Below are 19,579 nucleotides of genomic sequence, written 5' to 3' on the forward strand. Positions count from 1 at the left end.
TCCAAACTACTGTGTTACGCTTTGACTTAAAACTCTTGCTGAGCAGTTATCTGAAAAGCACGTTAAATATTATACAACATTCTGCTGCTCTATGTAACAACAATCTTCTGATAATTCATCCTTAAAAAATAGCTAAAACAAATTGCCACTCTACAAGCTCACGCGATTGACTATTTCTGCCCTTTTCTACTTCGCAGTAAGGGGTCACAGCCAGAGGCTATGGCTGAGGGTCCTTGGCATGAAAAAGTGTGTGTGAACATATGGCCTATGACATAAAGAAATGGTCACCCCGCCATTCATGATATGCCCTTGGTTGGATACATAATCTATATTTATTTCCTCTCCACATTCAAAGCTGTCATTGTAAATATGTAGAATGATTTTTCTTCCCCTTCATTATACATTAAATTAATTCATAATTCAAGATTCAGCTGATTACACGAGAGAAGAGTAAAGACACGTATAGCAAACGTCTGTCACAAGTCAGCGTCGCTCTGCCCAACCACCCGTTGCACTTTGACCCTGCGGCCTCTGCTCACAAAGTACCTCCTGAGGTACTTGCGGAACTTCTTGTCCCGCACGCCGTAGATGATGGGGCTGAGGAAGCGAGGCAGGATGTACACGATGAGGTAGTTGGCGAAGCGGATCTCCAGGATCCTCCCGGGGAAGATGAGGCGCAGGACCACCTCCACGCTGGGAGAGATGTAGGAGAGCATGCACATGGCGAGCTGCGCCCCGTGCAGCAGGATGGTGTTCCGGGCTCGCTGCGCCGACGTCTTCTCCGTGGACAGAGCGCGGGCGGCGAACAGGATCCTCAGGTACGTGTAGACCAGGGTGAGGAACACGAAGGAGAAGTAGAGGGCGTCGAAGGCCTGCCTCTTGTACGCCAGGATGGGATCTTTGAACACGTTCTGACGCAGGCAGAACACCGACTCATGGAAGAAGCTGAGCGACTCTGTGGCCAGCGTCACAAACAGGTCGGTGATGTCCGGTGCCACGGCGATGAACCAGATCATGCCGATGAGCATGTAGGTCCGCCGCACCGTGCAGATCTCGGCGTGGCGCAGGGGGTTGCAGACGGCGATGTAGCGCTCGATGGCCATGCCGGCCAGGTTGACGGGCGTGTTCCTGGTGGTGAAGACGGCCACCAGGATGAAGAAACAGCAGAAGGAGACGTTGATCTGGTAGAAGATGTAGCTGAGGATGAAGAGCGTGATGGTGACCGTCAGCTGGATGGCGTCGTTGATCACCATGTGGATGAAGAGGATGTAGCGCGGGTCCTCGTAGAACGCCTGAGAACACACAGAGAGAGAGAGAGAGAGAGAGAGAGAGAGAGTGAAAGACAGACACAGAGAGGGGTTGAGAAGCTGGCGAAGGAAGCTGGACGCCATCATGGACAACCAACTGTATTTTAAACTGCTGTGCTGCCTTTGGCAAAATTTGCATTTCCCTTGCGAGAGCAATAAAGGTCTCATCTTAGGTTAGTTGAACAGAACATAATAATAGCTCCTAGCAGAACAGGGATGGGAGAGGGATAGATAGAGTTACAGAGAGTGCACCCACAGTCTCAATCAACAAACCCAGAATTCAGAACAATAGGGAGTAGGCCTAATGCTGCGTTCACACAGGTACAGCTACAGTCTACCACTCATTTTCAATGGAGGCAAGTGACAAGACAAAATCTACAATGGCTATGGCATAAATAAAAATAAACCATCATCCAAAATTACATCATATTTTGAGACTCAGACAACATAATAATACACTATTTTGAAACAAAATGTGATAAATACACAGTTACAGTGTATATATAAAACTGAAAAAGAGTGCTCCTGCCCCATATGTAGTATGATATAAAACATATTCCTTCATGTATGATAAAACATATTCCTACATATTTATGTACGGTAAAATAAAACATATTCCTACCTAATGTACAGTATACTAAAACGTATTCATATGTACAGTATCATAATAAGCTACAAACCAAGTTGAGCTGGCTTCAACAGCAGTATACAAAGCTAAGTTGAAGCGAGGTTTAGATTTCAATAATTGAGTCTTATCAGTGTTTTCATCACACATCACATGAAAAAAGTTTTTAAAACTTACGTTTTTCATATCTATATTTGTAATCACAGCTTTGCCACAGACATGGACAAGTCGTGCCATGGACACATTTTGTCAGTGTAGGGACACGTTGATGAATGAATGAATGGATGAATGAATGAATGAATGTCTTTATTGAATGAACACTCAAGGTCCATAGAAAAACATACATACAACAATAAACAGGGCATTTGTGATTGTGACAGTTATAAATACAGGCTTTTAAGCCGATGTCTCCTAAGGCTAGAGGAGTATCTAGTGCAGCTCTTCACATAAGGGTTACTTATACTGACAATGATGCTATTCACAGACTCATCCAAGCGACACATGAATCTATGCATTGAGTTCCGAAGAACAGCTAGAAAAGTATTGACTCTTGCAGACACAAACATTTCACTCACCCTGCACCGTCTAGGCCTTTTGAGTAAAACACTCATGGTATCATTATATAGGCTATTGAAGTTTCTTAAAACTTGCTTTTTTGTAACTTGACCACAAGTGGGCAGTGTAGACTGCTGCTCTGATCAAACAGAGATCAGGGACCATGGTGTCATTTTGAAAATATGTTATGAAACTACTGAATTGGGGCTACAGAAAAGCACTTAGATCAACCACATATTGGCTTCTATGGCTTAAATTCTCAACGCGAAATACATTGTACTTGTTGTTATGTATGTTATATAGCTGTGAATGTGCCGGTCTAAAATCTAAAGTGTGTGTGGATGTGCAGCGTGCTTGCATGTGTGTTGTTTACCTGATGTTTAAAGAACGTGGCCACCACAGTCCCATTGATGTAACTGAGGATGAGCCAAACCAGAACCACGATCAAGTTCTTCACAAACGCTGTGGTGAAGGTGTCCCTGACCAACATGAACTGAGAGAGAGAGAGAGAGAGAGAGAGAGAGAGAGAGAGAGAGAGAGAGAGAGAGAGAGAGAGAGAGAGAGAGAGAGAGAGAGAGACAGAGAGAGAGACAGAGACAGAGACAGAGACAGAGAGAGAGAGAGACAGAGAGACAGAGACAGAGACAGAGAGACAGAGACAGAGACAGAGACAGAGAGACAGAGACAGAGACAGAGACAGAGACAGAGACAGAGACAGACAGACAGACAGACAGAAAGAGAGATGAGAAAATGGCATATACTGTAGATTATGTTCACTTAAATCACCATTGTCGCTATCAGAAGGCCTACCAATTAGGCCTACATTGTTGATATCTCTCCTACTGATTTATTTATTTTTGTTTTGAGTGAGTGATACAAAAAAAATCATTTTAATCATGCGTCCTAACTGTTTAAAGCATTTCTGTCACACACATCAAATCAATGAATAACTTTTAAGATTACAGACAGATACAGCCATACCATTTGACAGATTAACATATGGACAATGACGTACACATGGTATATGATCTTGTTGTGATGAGGTTATTGCTAATTATCACTCTACTGGTAATAGTATAGAGACTGACCTGAGGAAACGTCATGTTGCCTCCTGGACCAAACGATGAGTTCATACTCATCGCTTGGAATCCACCTGAAAGAGAAAGAGACAGAGAGAAAGAGAGATAAAGAGAGAGAGAGAGAGAGAGATAGACAATCTGAGGCAGGGCAGCACAAGAAAATATATTGAGTGAGAATGACATGTCAATATTACATATCGCTGCTGTCGGGCAGAAATCTCTTATCTCCATATTCTAACTTTTTGTGTTTTTTCGTAAATTAATGTCCTACGTGATCATACTACAGCGTCACACAAAAGTATCAAAAATAGCAGATCTGCAAGCTCAAAACGCTGCGCGAATTGACACGTTTTGAGCTTGTCGATCTGCTATTTTTGTGATTTTTTAATTTCAATCCTGAAAAGTAACAGTTTTGGACAATTATGTTATAACAATCAGCATAGACAAGATGAATTTGAAACACGTAACTCCGCATTAAAAGTCAAATGTTAGAATCTGCAGAGCTACTGTATCTATCATATGGCTATGGCATAAATAAAAATAAACCATAATCCAAAATCACATCATATTTTGAGACTCAGACAACATAATAATACACTCCTGCCCCATATGTAGTATGATATAAAACATAATCCTTCATATTTATGTACGGTAAAATAAAACATATTCCTACCTAATGTACAGTATACTAAAACGCATTCCTATGTACAGTATCATAATAAGACATATTCAACTGCACCTCCAGTACGTGAGTCCAGGTCACAGACAGAAGACAAGCAGATGCTCTATGAGGGATTATATACACTTTAGCTTCATTGATGTCGGTGTCGTCATATCCTTTCACATTGCCAGGGTTCCGGGACCCCTAGGGGGTCCTCAGAGTTACTACAGGGGGGGCCGCCAAATCTTTTTTTGATATTTTATTTTTACATTAACCACTTGAACCCTAGCGTGCGTCCCTTTTCTGAGGAGAACTTTAGCCGAAAATAACAGATCTACAAGCGCACAACGCCTCACGCTGCGAGGCGTTGTGAGCTTGTAGATCGGCTATTTTTAGAAAAGAGTAGAGGGAAAAAAGATCAGACCAAGTTAAAAAATATATATATATCTGCAACCCAATTTTATACAATATAGAGGGGGCCCCTGCTTCATCTCTCTCTCAGCTAGGGGGTCCTTGGCCTGAAAAACATTGAAGAGCCCTGGTGTACGGTATTTGAATTACGAATCGTGGCAATGCATTCACTAAAAGTATACTTTTAGTATTCATTCAACCTTAATTAACCCCTGGTTAATTAAGGTTGGGGGAGTTGATCATTGGGCTTGGGGGGAGCTGATCTGAGGGGGAGCTGATCATTTACAGATGATTAATGAAACAGTAAGAAAAGCATTTGTTAAAAACAATTGTAGTCAAATATAAGTACAAATCTACTTCAGAATGTATATCCTCATTGGCAGCCATAAGGGCAGAAGATGTTCAATCTGTGGTCAAATCAAATCAGATTGTGGGACTGTGGACACTGTGGGCCATCCCCCACTTAGACTAACATGACAGAAATCAGTGGTTCTCAAAGTGGGGTCCTTGAGGGGGTTCCAGGGGGCCCCCAGCAAAATGTGTTAATAAAGCGTCCAAATAACTTTTAACCACTTTAACCCCTATACACATACCAGTAGGCAATTTGAAAATAGAAGATCTAAGCTCATAATGTGTCGCACTTGTAGATCTATTTTATAAAAACCTTGAAAAAAAGTGGAATATTTTTAAAAACATTTTAACAACACAAATCTTGTATGGGGGATCCTTGGCAGAAAATATTTTCAGATGGGGGTCTACGGCCAAATACATATACATTTTGGGGCTTGAAAACTACTGGCCTACAATATTAGTAGGCCTACAGCAGATTAGTGACAAATACTCTGTAAGGGCCACTATTATGGAAAAAGACGCTGGCCACTCAAAATTCCAAGATGGCCACCACCTTAGTGGAGCAGATAGTGATATAATCTTTCAGGTTGTGATACAAGGATGACATTTGGCACAAATACTCTGCAAGGGCCACTCTTATGGAAAAAAGTTCCGGCAACTCAAAATCGCTAAAATCCATCGCAAGAGTGGCCCTTACAGAGTATTTGTGCCAAATGTCATGCTTGCATCACAAAGTGAACGATTATATCATTATTAATCTGCTGCACTATATTTGGGTAGAGTAAACTCTGGTGTGGACCTGGCCCATTCAATGTAACGGTGAAACACTGGTTGAACCTCGTCAGGGGATTTAAAAGTTTGACCAAAATGCAGGGAGACAGTCTCAGACAGACATCTTTGAGTGACAGCAGAGCTTTAATTCATAAACTCACACATAGCAGTTAACAGAACACGCACATAAACAGGGAAAACAGAGGATCTGGCAACCACTCGCTGAAACAAACAGGTAGGCCAACAAACACATGGAATAACTAGAGAGGCTCAGGCTGTTGTCGATATCAGCAAGAGCACGGGAGTCTATCCCTATTCCCCAGGACCGCAGAGGATTATTGAAGGTGCCGTGTCCTGGTGGTCAAATCTGGTATTAGAAGATTTCTGCATTTCAAATGCTACTCCGCATCACCTGAAACCACAGTGCGCCTGCTCGGTAGGATTGGGTACCGAAATTCGGTTCCAAGTAGGAACCGAATAAGAAATGGGGTCAAAAATATGAATTTCAGTTCTGCATATCAGTTCCTAGACGCGCTAAAAGCCGTTCAAACAAAGGCGTTTAGAAGTCCTACACAAACAGTAGCCTGCATGGGATTAATACCTTTTTCGGGTTTATGATCGGAAGTAACCCTACGTCACCAGGCGCGTCATCAGGCGGTTGGAACCCGCAAGCCTCACCCTCCGGTAACTCCGGCCGCGATCAAGGGCATTGTAATAGGGCCTAGGCTACCTAATAAAATCCTTGTTGTGGCGTAGTTAGCTTATTTTTTAAATCATTTTTAAAATTTGTTTTGGGAACCAAAACAAAGCGGCTCCGCCAAACCGGAACCGCAACTTCCGGAAATAGAATAGTTTGTTTTTTTTCAGTAGGCGTGGCCTAGACCGGATCACACCGGCCTTTAATAACGAATAGAGCATCGCAGTTCCCGCCCACTTCCTGGTTCCACTTCAAAAGACTCAATGCATTTTTCCCATTGACATTTCCAAAAATATTTATATCAATTAATTTAAGCCTAGAATCAGGCCATCCAGGGTCCTGGTGAATCATGACCATAAAACATTTTTTTCTGTGATTTTTTTTATTTTATATTTAATTATATGATATACTATATTTAATAAATACCCTTTGTTTTGCCGTTTTCAAAAAAGTTTTTTCACAGAATCAAACGTTTTATGGTCATGATTCACCAGGACCCTGGATGGCTTGATTCTAGGCTTAAATTAATTTATATAAATATTTTTGGAAATGGGAAAAATGGGAAAAATGCATTGAGTATTTTGCAGTGGAACCCGGAAGGGGCGGGAACTGCGATGCTCTATACCAGGCTTTCCTCTGAGGTGGAAAGACTGGTGATGCGAGGTTACACAAACAGCACATCCATCAAAAATCACGTTGTAGGGTAGCCTTATTATCAGCCTGAAGCTGCGTGGAACAGTCCACTCAGAGAGTGCGCGGGGTCTATGGTCTGGAACCAGGCTAGTTGTAGGGCTCACTCGGGAGGAGTAGAGCCGCTGCTTCTCTCAGAGCCCTCCGCTCAAACACCACTGTCTCAACTGAAGTAGTAAGGAAGGAATAGCCTGCCCTGCACTGCAACTTTGTAAACACACTTTGCTGTTGTCATCTTGAAAACTAGAATCCACATGTCAGAGCAGGGCCGGACTGGGACCAAAATTCAGTCCTGGCATTTTGGTCCGGACTGGCCTTAAGGTGGACTGACTTAAGGTAGACCAGTAATTATTTTGCCTGCGCACTTCACCGGGTATGGACTAGTCAATTTAATTTGGACATTTTTTATTATCCAATGTGATAAAAAGAGATGTCAAAAGACACTGACAGCACCAAACAGTCAAGTTAATGTATAGGGGCCATTGAAACAACAGCCTATAAGTGCAAAATAAAAATAAAATCAACATTGTGTGTGCAGTAAGTGTTATTTTTTTTATACAATAAAAGTGTTAAATATAGCTCTATATTCTGATAATCATTGCTATAGAATGTTTGTTCAGTAACAGGGATCTTCCAGTCTCTCCAGCTCTTTAGTAAACAAAACAAAAAATGCATTTTCGGGTCAGGATACTAATTTGATCCAATCAGGAGAGAGAACTCATACAGGATAACAAGTGAAATTAAGTGATGACACAAAGAAATGAGCAGACAAAATTAATTATTTTAAGCCTGGAACCATGCCGTACAGGCTCCTGGTGAATCATGACCATAAAACATTTGATTCTGTGTCAAAATATATTTGAATATTTAATTATATTATATACTATATTTAATAAATACCCTTTTTTTGCGGGTTTCAAATATCTAGTTCAAAACAACAATAGTGCAAACCTTTATTATTTTCTTATCTAGTTGACAATAAAATCAACAACACTCTTGTCATGTACACTTATCAATTTTCTTGGTTTCCCCACAAAAACCTTTAATAAGTATTGAAAATAGTAGATCTGTTTTCACTAAAGGGGTCCCAGAGAATTTCTCTTTCGGGACTCGAGCTAAAATGTTTGGGAACCCCTGCCATACAGAATAGGTTAATTTTTCCCTTTCATGAAAAGTAACACTTTTGGACATACAAGATTTCCACTCGACAGCGTCAATTTAGTCTATGGATTGATCCTTTTACAAAGTATGTACCTTTTCAGGTAATTCCTGAATGTCTGGTCCCGTACACCGTACAGAATAGGACTGATCAAACGCGGCAAGATCTGAATAATTATATAGCAAACAAAAATAGAGTTGACATACGATGCAGGGGATATATAATATAAGTATATTAGAGATCTTTTCAACACAGGGTACAAGAAGGTGAGCATAGACAACAGCAGCTGAAAGCCGTGCAGGAGTATCGTATTCCGGGCCTTCTTAGAATCTGCGCTAGCTGATTTGGCAGCAAACAGGATTCTGAAGTACGAATACAGGAGAACGAGCCAAACTAGAACCAGAAGCACTACGTGCAACACATTCCTCTTCTCTATGAGAACAGGGCTACGGAAAACCAAATCTCTGGCACAGACCACTCTGGCATAGAAGAAGTGCAGAGGTTCTGTGGCCAGCAGTACAAACAGATCTGGAAAGATTGACAATGCACTCATGGCCCAGATCGAACCTATCAGAATATATGTTCTCGTGACCGTACATAACTGTGCATGGTGGAGTGGTAGGCAAACGGCAACATAACATTCCGCCGCCATCCCAGCTAAATTCAATGGAGTGTTGAGGGTGGTAAAAATGGCAACCATGAGAAGGACGCAACAGCCAGAGGCGTTGATGGTGTAGAAAGTGTAGGAGAGGACAAACAGGCTGATTGCAGTAATTAGCTGGAGCATATCATTGATCACCAGGTGGATGAACAGGATGTACCGAGGATTCAAATTGAGTACCTGAAAGAGAGGAAAAGTATAAGGAGTCATTTCTTTTTTATCAATTTCATTCATTTGAATCCCTTCATTCGTCTAGGTCTGCTCTTTTTCCCCTCTACTACACCAAATATCTTCACCGAAAATAGCTGATCTACAAGCTCACAACACATCGCAGTGTGACGCTTTGTGAGTTGGTAGATCTGCTATTTTCGGTGAATGCCGATCCCCCCCCCTCCCCCATAATAGGGATGCTCGGGTTCAGGGGTGAAAAAAAATCACAGCCCCCCTGTAATAACTCAGAGGACCCTCTAGGGACCCCAGACCCGAAGTTGAAGGCCCATAATCAAAAAATATGCCTTCGTACCTGGTGTTTGTTGAAGGTGTGGATCAGAGTGCCATTGATGTAGCTGATGGTGATGCCAAGAGCCACAACAATCACATTCTTAGTCACAGCTGAGCTGAAGGAGTCCCGGTACACCATGGTCGTTGATACATTACTGCTACCCGCTGTCACATTCATGACGCTCCAAATATCTGTTTCTAAACACATGTAGAGTAAGTGTTAGTTCTATGATTAAAATCTGTTAAGAAATTACGGATGAGTAGTGACCAACAGAAATGTAAAGCACTGTACATTTCACTGATGACATAGGCATAAATGTAATTGAAACCTATGCACTGACTCACTTTACTTTTTTAAGTGATATTTTCTGGTTTAAACAAAATGTTTCTCATTAAAAAACGTAAAGCTCTATGATAATCATTTATATAGAGAGTGTTTGTTCTGTAACAGGGGTCTCCCCGTCTCTCCAGCTCTTTAATATTAAAACAGAAAATACATTTTCAGTTCCAATTTAGTCTGCTCACTTCCTTTTGATGTGTTTATCCTGTATCCTGTATGAGTTCTCTCTCCTGGTGTGTGATACAATTGGTATCCCGACCTTAAAATGCATTTTCTGCTTACTAAAGAGCTGGAGAGACAGAGAGACTCCTGTTACTCTTCATAGCATAGCAATGATTAGTTACTATCAGAATATAGAGCTATTTAACACTTATTTTAACAATAAAATATTACGCAGCTTTAAAAGTTTAATATTTCTTTTCTTGCAAAATTCTCAGTCTACCTTCATGGAGGCAGATAGCACACACCAGGGTAGATACGTGTACATGTACACTATACAATTATGAAACATATACCCCTTACACGCCAGCTATTGTTTTTTTGTCTCATACCCTGAAATGATCTAATCAGCTCTTACAGTATTTATCTTGTTTTGTCTCGTTGTTCAGTTTGTATGGCCATGTTTCATTTCATTTCATTTTATTTTGTTTCGCATATGGTAGTGTATTACAGTACACACAATTCATAACTACAATAATTCATTAAATCATATACACCCATGAGCGAAAAGGAGCAGGAAGAAGAATCAATTCTTATTAATACCTGCCCCCTATCCAATTTAAAAAATATATACTTGATGATTGGTGCATACAACCAGTACTTGCACTAGCAAGCACGTTTAAACAAAACCAAAACCCATAACAAAAACAAGCAACAAAACGTCGTTAAAACGATGTAACGACGAATGTTCAAATTTAAGCACAGTAAAATATCAGTCAAACAGTCAAAGCAGCATTGTGCAAAGCACCTATAGTATTTTGAGCGTGTCCTCAAATGACACAAAGAAATCACTAGGGCAAGGACGTGCTTCATGCTCACATTAACCTGCTCCCAGTCTCTTGGCACATGTCACTGTACTGTACTGTGCATTGTACAGTATATATACAGTGGACATTTTCATGTCAAGGACCCCCAAATGTATATGTATTTGGTCGCGCATGTCCATTGAAAAGGGACCCCCATACAAGATCTGTGATGTTAAAATGTTTCAAGAATATTTAAATTATACTTGGGACCCCCTCAGCTGGGACCTATCATGGACCCCATGTTGAGAACCACTGGTATTTATCACTGTATAGCTATGCTATCATGGTTATCTTATGTGTTGTCATTCATATGATTCTTATGTACTGTATAGGGCCTAATAGTTATGCCTATAGTACTGTATAGGGCCTAATAGTTTGTAAATTGTACAATTCCATCAATGCATTTACTAGAATTGTTCATTTTATTACCTCACACTGTGATTGTTCACTCTGATTGTATTTACTGTATAAGCGGTGTGTCAGTTCTCCAAAAGAGACACAGCAAACACAGCAAACAGTAGCCTAGTGTAACAGAGATGCACAAATGGTTTAGGAGAAAATCAAGTCCATTACATTTAATCTTTTTTTGTTACAACCCGTTTTCAACATAAGTTACCCCCACGTTTGCTTGGGCTGATGATTATACTATTTGTGTATGCTCTGTTGCTAGAAGACAAGGTTCAACTAACTCAACTAAAATGTATTTCACAGTTTTAATATCAGACACTAAACCATTCCCCAGGTAAATGGTCACCTAAGTAAAGTGCAAATAACTACCGTAGGACACCAGGTAAACATCAAACCTAGCATGTGTCTTAAAAACATGTTTGTTGACAAGAGACTAGAACCATATTGGGTGAAGTCCATCATGCTTGAAAGTCTAAACTTGTCCACAAAAGGAATGCAGAAGTTGCAGAAAAACATTTCAACCTCACAAAAATACTCAAACCTAACCTAGCTCTCATGTGTGAAAAGTGCAATGCCAAATTCCAAACCAAAAGGTTGGAACAAAAATAAAATAAGGCCATAATATGCTGTACCATTATCCATGTGCAAGTTACAACACAACTCTACACTACAATAATGTGAATGCAAAAGGTTATGCTTACCTCAGATAAAGCACAGTCTGACTTGAGTTTGAAATGTATGTGGTGATTTTATATAGAGTGTATGATACACTAATGAATCCTAGTATTCAGAGAGAGAGAGAGAGAGAGAGAGAGAGAGAGAGAGAGAGAGAGAGAGAGAGAGAGAGAGAGAGAGGGAGAGAAAGAGAGAGAGAGAGAGAGAGAGAGAGAGAGAGAGAGAGAGCGATAGAGAGAGTGTGCATGCGTGCATGTGTCCACAATTGTTCCTACACAATTGATCCTACCATGTTTATTTTACTAAACATAAGTCCTAATAATAACTCCAAAGAACTAGACAAACCTCTGACAAAACTATGCATTGGTCAAGATATGCCATTTCCACCTGCAATATGACCCACTTGAAAATCTCTAAAGTGTTCATGGCCCACCCATCTGACCACTTAACTCGGCTGCCGTGTTAAGTGGTCAGATGGGTGGGCCACGTGCATTTTCAGAACATGTTCATTTTAATGATCAATCAATCGATTGTGTTCTGACTTGGATCAATGGAAATGTATTGGTATCAAAAAAATATATAAAAATATTTTTCAAATTACGCTTTTATGTTAATGTTATATCATTAAAATCTTAGTGGGCCCACTCGCAATACCCTCACGGCCGACCAGTGGTCCCTGCCCACAGGTTGAGAATCACTGGCGTACACAAGGGAATTCCATTTGCATATACACATGTACGTCATCAACACAAAATGATAGGAGGATTTGAGACATTTGTGTTCAGAGGAACACATTTTAATCACTTGGCCACCTGGCTCAATTAACAGGAATCTCCTCCCTGCTTGGCACTCAGCATCAAGGGTTGGATTGGGGGTAAGTCTCTGTGACAGTGTCACATGCTACAGAAAAACAGGATTGATTGATTGATTGATTGATGTACTTTATTTAGTAAGACATGAGAACAACAGTACATGGAAGTACAAATTCACAATACAAGGTCTACTAAACTGGAAGACTCATTAAGCACTGAGCTTGTTTAAGATGAGATCCCCATGCACACAAATCATGATGAATCATGAGGAGATAGGCTCCTTTCCTATGGACCACATGGCTCTGCAAGGCTTACTACTTCTGCATATTAAAGTGTATGCATATCAATCAATCAATCACTCAACCAATCAATCAATCAATCAATAATTGTATTTATGTAGTGCGTAATAAATTTGTATCTATTTATGTAGTAAAGTACAAAGTAATGTACAACTACCACGCTTCATAACACTCTTTTTTGGCCCAAAGTTCTAGCTTTTACAATTTATTTTAACTGGCAACAAAAAAAATATCTGCCGCTAGAAGTAGATGACAATAAAACTGTCTTTTGCCTTTGATTAATCCAAGATTTGCCGATTTATCAACAGCAACTTGTTACCAGGCCAGGAGTCAAACTTATGTGTTTAAAGCACTGTTATTTAACCAAACCCTGTTTACCATTTAACTTTGCAGACGTTGCAGGTTATTAGCCACAGTACATAAATATCTGACACAAATCATACCAAGTTTATAGATGCAAAAGCATTTAAAGGAGGAGTTCACCCAAAAAATGACTTACTTTCTATCAACTGCACACCCTATGAAGCCTTGAATCCATGGATTCTTTTTTGTTTTTGTCGCATTCCTAAGCCAATAATTTGATTCCCGTCTCCTACCGGCTAATGTATCCGGTAGGAGACACAAAAGTAGATTATTTGTGTCTCCTACCGGAAATACACACGGTCATCAAATTATTGTCTTAGGAATGCCACAAAAACAAAAATAAATCCATGAAATCAAGGCTTCATGGGGTGTGTAATTGATAGAAAATAAGTCATTTTTTGGGTGAACTCCTCCTTTAAGCATGTTTCTTTAGACACCAGTGACTTTTTGAGATTCTGAATTCTTAACTCCCCCCCACCTCATCCTCGAAACTAAAGAGTCCAGTGACTGGCTAGTTCACAGCTGAGCGCAGTGGCGTAATGCAGAATCGCGGGGCCTCCCTGCGCGCGTGCATGTGCGTGCACAACCGGAAAAAATCTGGTCTAATTCGGGTCTAATTCGGTTCTATTTGACCAATATAAATCAATTTCTTTTTCTTTTTTTTTTCTCAAACTGCTAATAATGTATTCAATCAATCAATCAATCAATGGCCCTGACCATAAAATGACGAAATTCCAGGTTAGGCCTCCCAGTGATTACACTGAGAGTTGTTTTGGAGGCCTTATACTTCAATTAATCAAATATTGGAATATTGGATAAGGAATGCGACACAAAACTGGATATAGCCCATATAGAAACAGACTGACAGACCTGGGCAGGACCTGAATTATAACATAACTAACAAAGTGTGGGGCCCCTGCAGGCAGAAAGTACATAAGGACTTTCAACAACATGGGCCGCACATAGGTAGCCATACACAACAGCACGTGAAATCCATTCAGAAGTATCGTATTTCTGGCTTTCTTTGAGTTCGTGTTAGCCGTCTTAGCGGCAAACACTGTGTGTGTGTGTGTGTGTGTGTGTGTGTGTGTGTGTGTGTGTGTGTGTGTGTGTGTGTGTGTGTGTGTGTGTGTGTGTATGTGTGTGTGTGTGTGTGTGTGTGTGTGTGTGTGTGTGTGTGTGTGTGTGTGTGTGTGTGTGTTTGTGTGTTTGCATGTGTTTGTTTGTTTGATTTGTTATTGTGAGATCTAGATATTCTTCGTTCGACAAGACAACAGACTTTAGCACATAGAACATTTATAATAATTTATTAGTTTTTCATATTAAGTCGGAATTACTGAAGCGAAAAACGTCCTACACGTACAAGCACACGGACACGCACTCACACACACGGACACGCACTCACACGCACGCACGCACGCACGCACGCACGCACGCACGCACGCACGCACACACACACACACACACACACACACACACACACACACACACACACACACACACACACACACACACACACACACACACACACACACACACACACACAAAGCCACCTTGTTACAACTCAGCAGGAGCCACCTACCTAGTGCCACTGCAATGTTGGACTGTGAATGTGACATAACATTGTGGGCCGACATAGGTAGCGAGCTCCAGAAAAAAGACTTTTGCATCAAGCAAAGGTGAGGCCTATCCCCGCCACACTCTACTCTACACCATCCCTGCCTAGACTTGTAGGTTCTGACATCTCTACAGTGAACTCCACACCCTCTCCAGGCCATGTCTCTGCACTGTATCCTGCACTGAGGAGCCCATCTTCCCCACACACCTGATGGCTCAGCTCAGTCCCAGAGTCTGAAGCTTTTCAAATCTGTATAGGGGAGAGGGGGACAGCCCAGGACTTCCTGGACTTCCAGCCCCCCTCTTACCTCCACACCCACACTCCGATCTACCCACATGAGGGCCACCCCAGCCCTGCTAGACTCCCGCACCGACCCTTTCACTGAGGCCACACCGCAGCACCCACTCCTCACCTCTGACGTACCAGGCCCTCTAGGTGACTTTGGCTCCTGAGGCATTTGACATTGTGGAGCAGAATCTCGTGGTATTTGAGAAATTGAAATAAACAATAAAGCTAAGTTTAAATGTACAACCACTCAGACATATACTGTATACTTTTACACAAGAATTGGGTTTGTGACGAGATTGAAAAGTGGGTGTGGTTGTTTTCGATGGCAAGGAGTGGAATTGGTGCAAAACAAGTGCTTGCAATTGATAAAGAATAATGAAAAATCCTAGTTTGACCCCTACAATATACTTAAGGCAGAATTTAACGTTTTACCCACATAAAGTTGCGGGTACCCCAACTTTCAGCAGTTTTCACGAGTACCCCAGGTTTTTTTTTATGTGTTTGTTACTAGACACCTTTACAAACACATTGCTGAAGACATTTCTTGGGTATCTTTAAGGAAGATTGTTTGCAATAGAGCACCGAAGTCCTGACGTCACTCGTTCATCCCCAGGTTTGCGGAAGTAATTTCTCTATGGAGAATAACATTGGGTCATCTTAGAATCGTCTCATATAAGAATTGTGGTCCAAAAATAAACACCGCGTGTCGGCGTTATTGTCAGGGAGGAGGTTCTGTATAGTTTATGATAGTCAGTCACTTATATTTGATACAGTCTGTTTCTGGCGAAAATGTAACTAATTTGGCGGAAGTAACATTAGCGTTTTCTCACCGTCAGTTGATGCTTCATATCCATAAGAGTCAACCCGCCGTGGTCATTTGTTTATTTTTGGAACACAGTTCTTATTTGACGCGATATTAAATACGTCTATGGGATTCAGAACGGGGGTGGAAAACTGCGAACCAGGTAGACAAACAAAGGATGTGTAAATGACGTCAGACTTCGGCGGTCTATAGCCCTGACTATAAATGAACATTTTCACAATATGAGTTTCAAGCAGTTTCCTCAAGTTTGATCTCAAATCAGAATATGGCATTGGATTCCCCATATATGAAAACCGTGAGAAGCTAATAAAAATAAAAAAAAGATATGTTTTAAAAAATATTTCAGCATAGTGGTGGCCACTATCTTGTCCATTTTGAGGCATTAGCACTCATTTTGAGCTGGACATACAGCAGCTTTAAAGGGATTAAGCACCCCTTAATACCCCTAGAAAACATCATAAATGAACACAAATCGCCATCAGCACTTTAAATAAGCACATTTTCAGAAATTCTGCCTAGTCTATTATCAGCCAAGACAAACATGGGCTTCCTGTATGCACTTTAGGGTTACTGGACAGGGGGAAAGCCAAATAGGCAGGAGGTCAGAACACGTGCCACAGTACAGAGGAGGAGAGCAGAGTGAAGGAGAGGTGAACAGACTTTAAGAAAATTAGTGGTAACTAAAGACAGGACAGGAGTTTCTGGCACAATGTATAGACTCTATGGTCTATTTAAAGCAACTAGAGAAAGAACTAAAGCAACTAAATATGGGCATTGCGGTCAGATCTGTGGCTCTGGACAACCGGATCTCCATTTATGCCTATATATGGGCATATTGGGTTTGTTTAGGGTTATGTCTGAGTCTTAGTGACATGCCTATATATGGGCGCATCCGGTTTGTTTACGGTTATGTCTGAGTCAGAGTGACGTGGCCGTGGTCCGCCGGCTGGGCAGTCCTCCCAGTAGCCAATTTTAATATAGGATGTGTACTAAGTTACAATGAATGTGACTTCTTGTTTTCCTTCCTTCATTTTGTTTGTCAACACATTCTTAAAAAACACATTCTTAAAAAATATTAATTAGACTGGTGACCAAAGGGCACCGGCCTACTCGGGAACGATGCAAGTTGGAAATGCATGGTTATACAATACCAGTTCCTGTCCCGTTGCCAGAGAACCCGTTGTATACCCGTCTGTCTTTCTGTGTCGCTTTTATGCCCATATATGGATATTTATGTATCGTCTGAAAGGGACACAGACAACGGGTACTCTGTCAACTGGTACAACAGGTATTGCATAACCAGCCCAACGGGATTCACTTAACGTACTTGAAATAAGAACTGTTATAAAATTCATGTTTTGGTATTTGTAATCCCTTTCACTACTCCTTACCGGGAAAAGGAATAATATTATAGTACTGCTACTTAGTAATAACATATTAAGTTATTACTCAACACTGTTGTGGGTCTCTTGTTTAAACCCACAGGCAGACTTGGATCGGGGGAAAAAATGTTTTTTTTTACGGCATGGCACCTACGCTAGAAGACTTCTACCCCCCCTTGCATCACTCAAATCTGCTTTGTTGTTGTTACTATAGTGTAAGGAACAGATAACTTGTTTCCTCTATACTGGGGCTGCTTCCACCATAACAACAACGTACTTGAGGGAGTGGAGGAGCACCTATTCCATCATTATGGTGGTAGCCACACACACACGCACGCACGCACGCACGCACGCACGCACGCACGCACGCACGCACGCACGCACGCACGCACACACACACACACACACACACACACACACACACACACACACACACACACACACACACACACACACACACACACACACACACACACACACACACACACACACACATACACATCATCATCATCATCAGGGATTTGGTAAACACTAAATCTTCTGAGAGAGGATGTTAAAGATCACCATCATTAAGAGATATGTGTGAAAACATTGACCTTAACCTACCTGTAGCCTAGGGGGCCCTATTGAGGAAAGGTATATTGTATTGTCTTGAGAAGGATACGGAAGTAAAGTAGTGAACAATATGGTATGAAGCTGCCTTGTCTGTGTGTCATTATTCCTCTTTGAAAATACAACAATATGCATGCAGAAGAAATACATTCCAGGATACTTATTGATTAAAACCTACATTTATTCCCATCCTACTATAATTCTACAAACCTCTGTAGTGCATGGTCGACTTGGTGCATGGTGAGGCCAAAATTAGTTCTACCTGGTTCTCCTCAGTGGCTGAAGCAATTGATCTGAATTTGCACAAAGCCGTTCACCATTACATTGTGCACGGAACAGCGAAGCCCGTTTTTCGTGTTACTCTGTTACAGTGTTGCTGTCTGGCACAACCACACACACACACACACACACACGCCGTAATAATAATAACAATAACAATAACAATAACGCTAATCTATTGGCTCGCCACCATTAGACACGATGTCACGGAGTAAACAAGCTAATGAAATCAGCTCCTGGCCTTAAGGTGGACTGACTTAAGGTAAACCAGTAATTATTTTGCCTGCACACTTCACCGGGTATGGACTAGTCAATTTAATTTGGACATTTTTTATTATCCAATGTGATAAAAAGAGATGTCAAAAGACATTAACAGCACCAAACAGTCAAGTTAATGTATAGGGGCTATTGAAACAACAGCCTATAAGTGCAAAATAAAAATAAAATCAACATTGTGTGTGCAGTAATTAGTGTTATTTTTTTAATACAATAAAAGTGTTAAATATAGCTCTATATTCTGATAATCATTGCTATAGAATGTTTGTTCAGTAACAGGGATCTTCCAGTCTCTCCAGCTCTTTAGTAAACAAAACAAAAAATGCATTTTCAGGTCAGGATACTAATTTGATCCATTCAGGAGAGAGAACTCATACAGGATAACAAGTGAAATTAAGTGATGACACAAAGAAATGAGCAGACAAAATTAATTATTTTAAGCCTGGAACCATGCCGTACAGGCTCCTGGTGAATCATGACCATAAAACATTTGATTCTGTGTCAAATATATTTGAAAATGTAATTATGTTATATACTATATTTAATAAATACCCTTTTATTTGCGGTTTTCAAATATCTAGTTCAAAACAACAATAGTGCAAACCTTTATTATTTTTATAACACTCTTGTCATGTACAGTATTGTATGGTCTGTCAGGTACTGCAATAGGCTACTAGCCTACTACATCAATTATCACTTATCAATTTCCTTGGTTTCCCCACAAAAACCTTTAAGAAGTATTGAAAATAGTAGATCTGTTTTCACTAAAGGGGTCCCAGAGAATTTCTCTTTCGGGACTCGAGCTAAAATGTTTGGGAACCCCTGCCATACAGAATAGGTTCATTTTTCCCTTTCATGAAAAGTAACAGTTTTGGACATACAAGGTTTCCATCCGACGGCGTCAATATAGT

At 40.8% G+C, this 19,579-nt stretch overlaps 2 protein-coding genes across 2 annotated transcripts in view; both read right to left on the reverse strand.

Moving 5' to 3' along the window:
• LOC308081939 (odorant receptor 131-2-like) overlaps positions 1–9,607 on the reverse strand; it is a gene marked incomplete at both ends in the record, with an annotated part of 60,077 nt that extends 50,470 nt beyond the window's left edge. The window contains one exon of the mRNA XM_080423555.1: positions 9,491–9,607. Coding sequence (XP_080279681.1) covers positions 9,491–9,607 — 117 coding nt within the window. The remainder of the gene's footprint in view (positions 1–9,490) is intronic.
• Positions 477–2,968, reverse strand: LOC308082925 (odorant receptor 131-2-like; the record flags this gene model as incomplete). The annotated part of the gene is made up of 2 exons (XM_080425006.1): positions 2,861–2,968; positions 477–1,292 (listed from the first exon to the last, which is right to left on the reverse strand). The coding sequence occupies exon 2, from the start codon at positions 1,251–1,253 to the stop codon at positions 477–479; it is 777 nt and encodes a 258-aa protein (XP_080281132.1). The 5' UTR covers positions 1,254–1,292; positions 2,861–2,968.
• Positions 9,608–19,579: the final 9,972 nt, after the last annotated feature.

This window comes from Gymnoscopelus braueri (assembly GCF_963280865.1).
Source record: "Gymnoscopelus braueri genome assembly, chromosome: 3".
NCBI lineage: Eukaryota > Metazoa > Chordata > Actinopteri > Myctophiformes > Myctophidae > Gymnoscopelus > Gymnoscopelus braueri.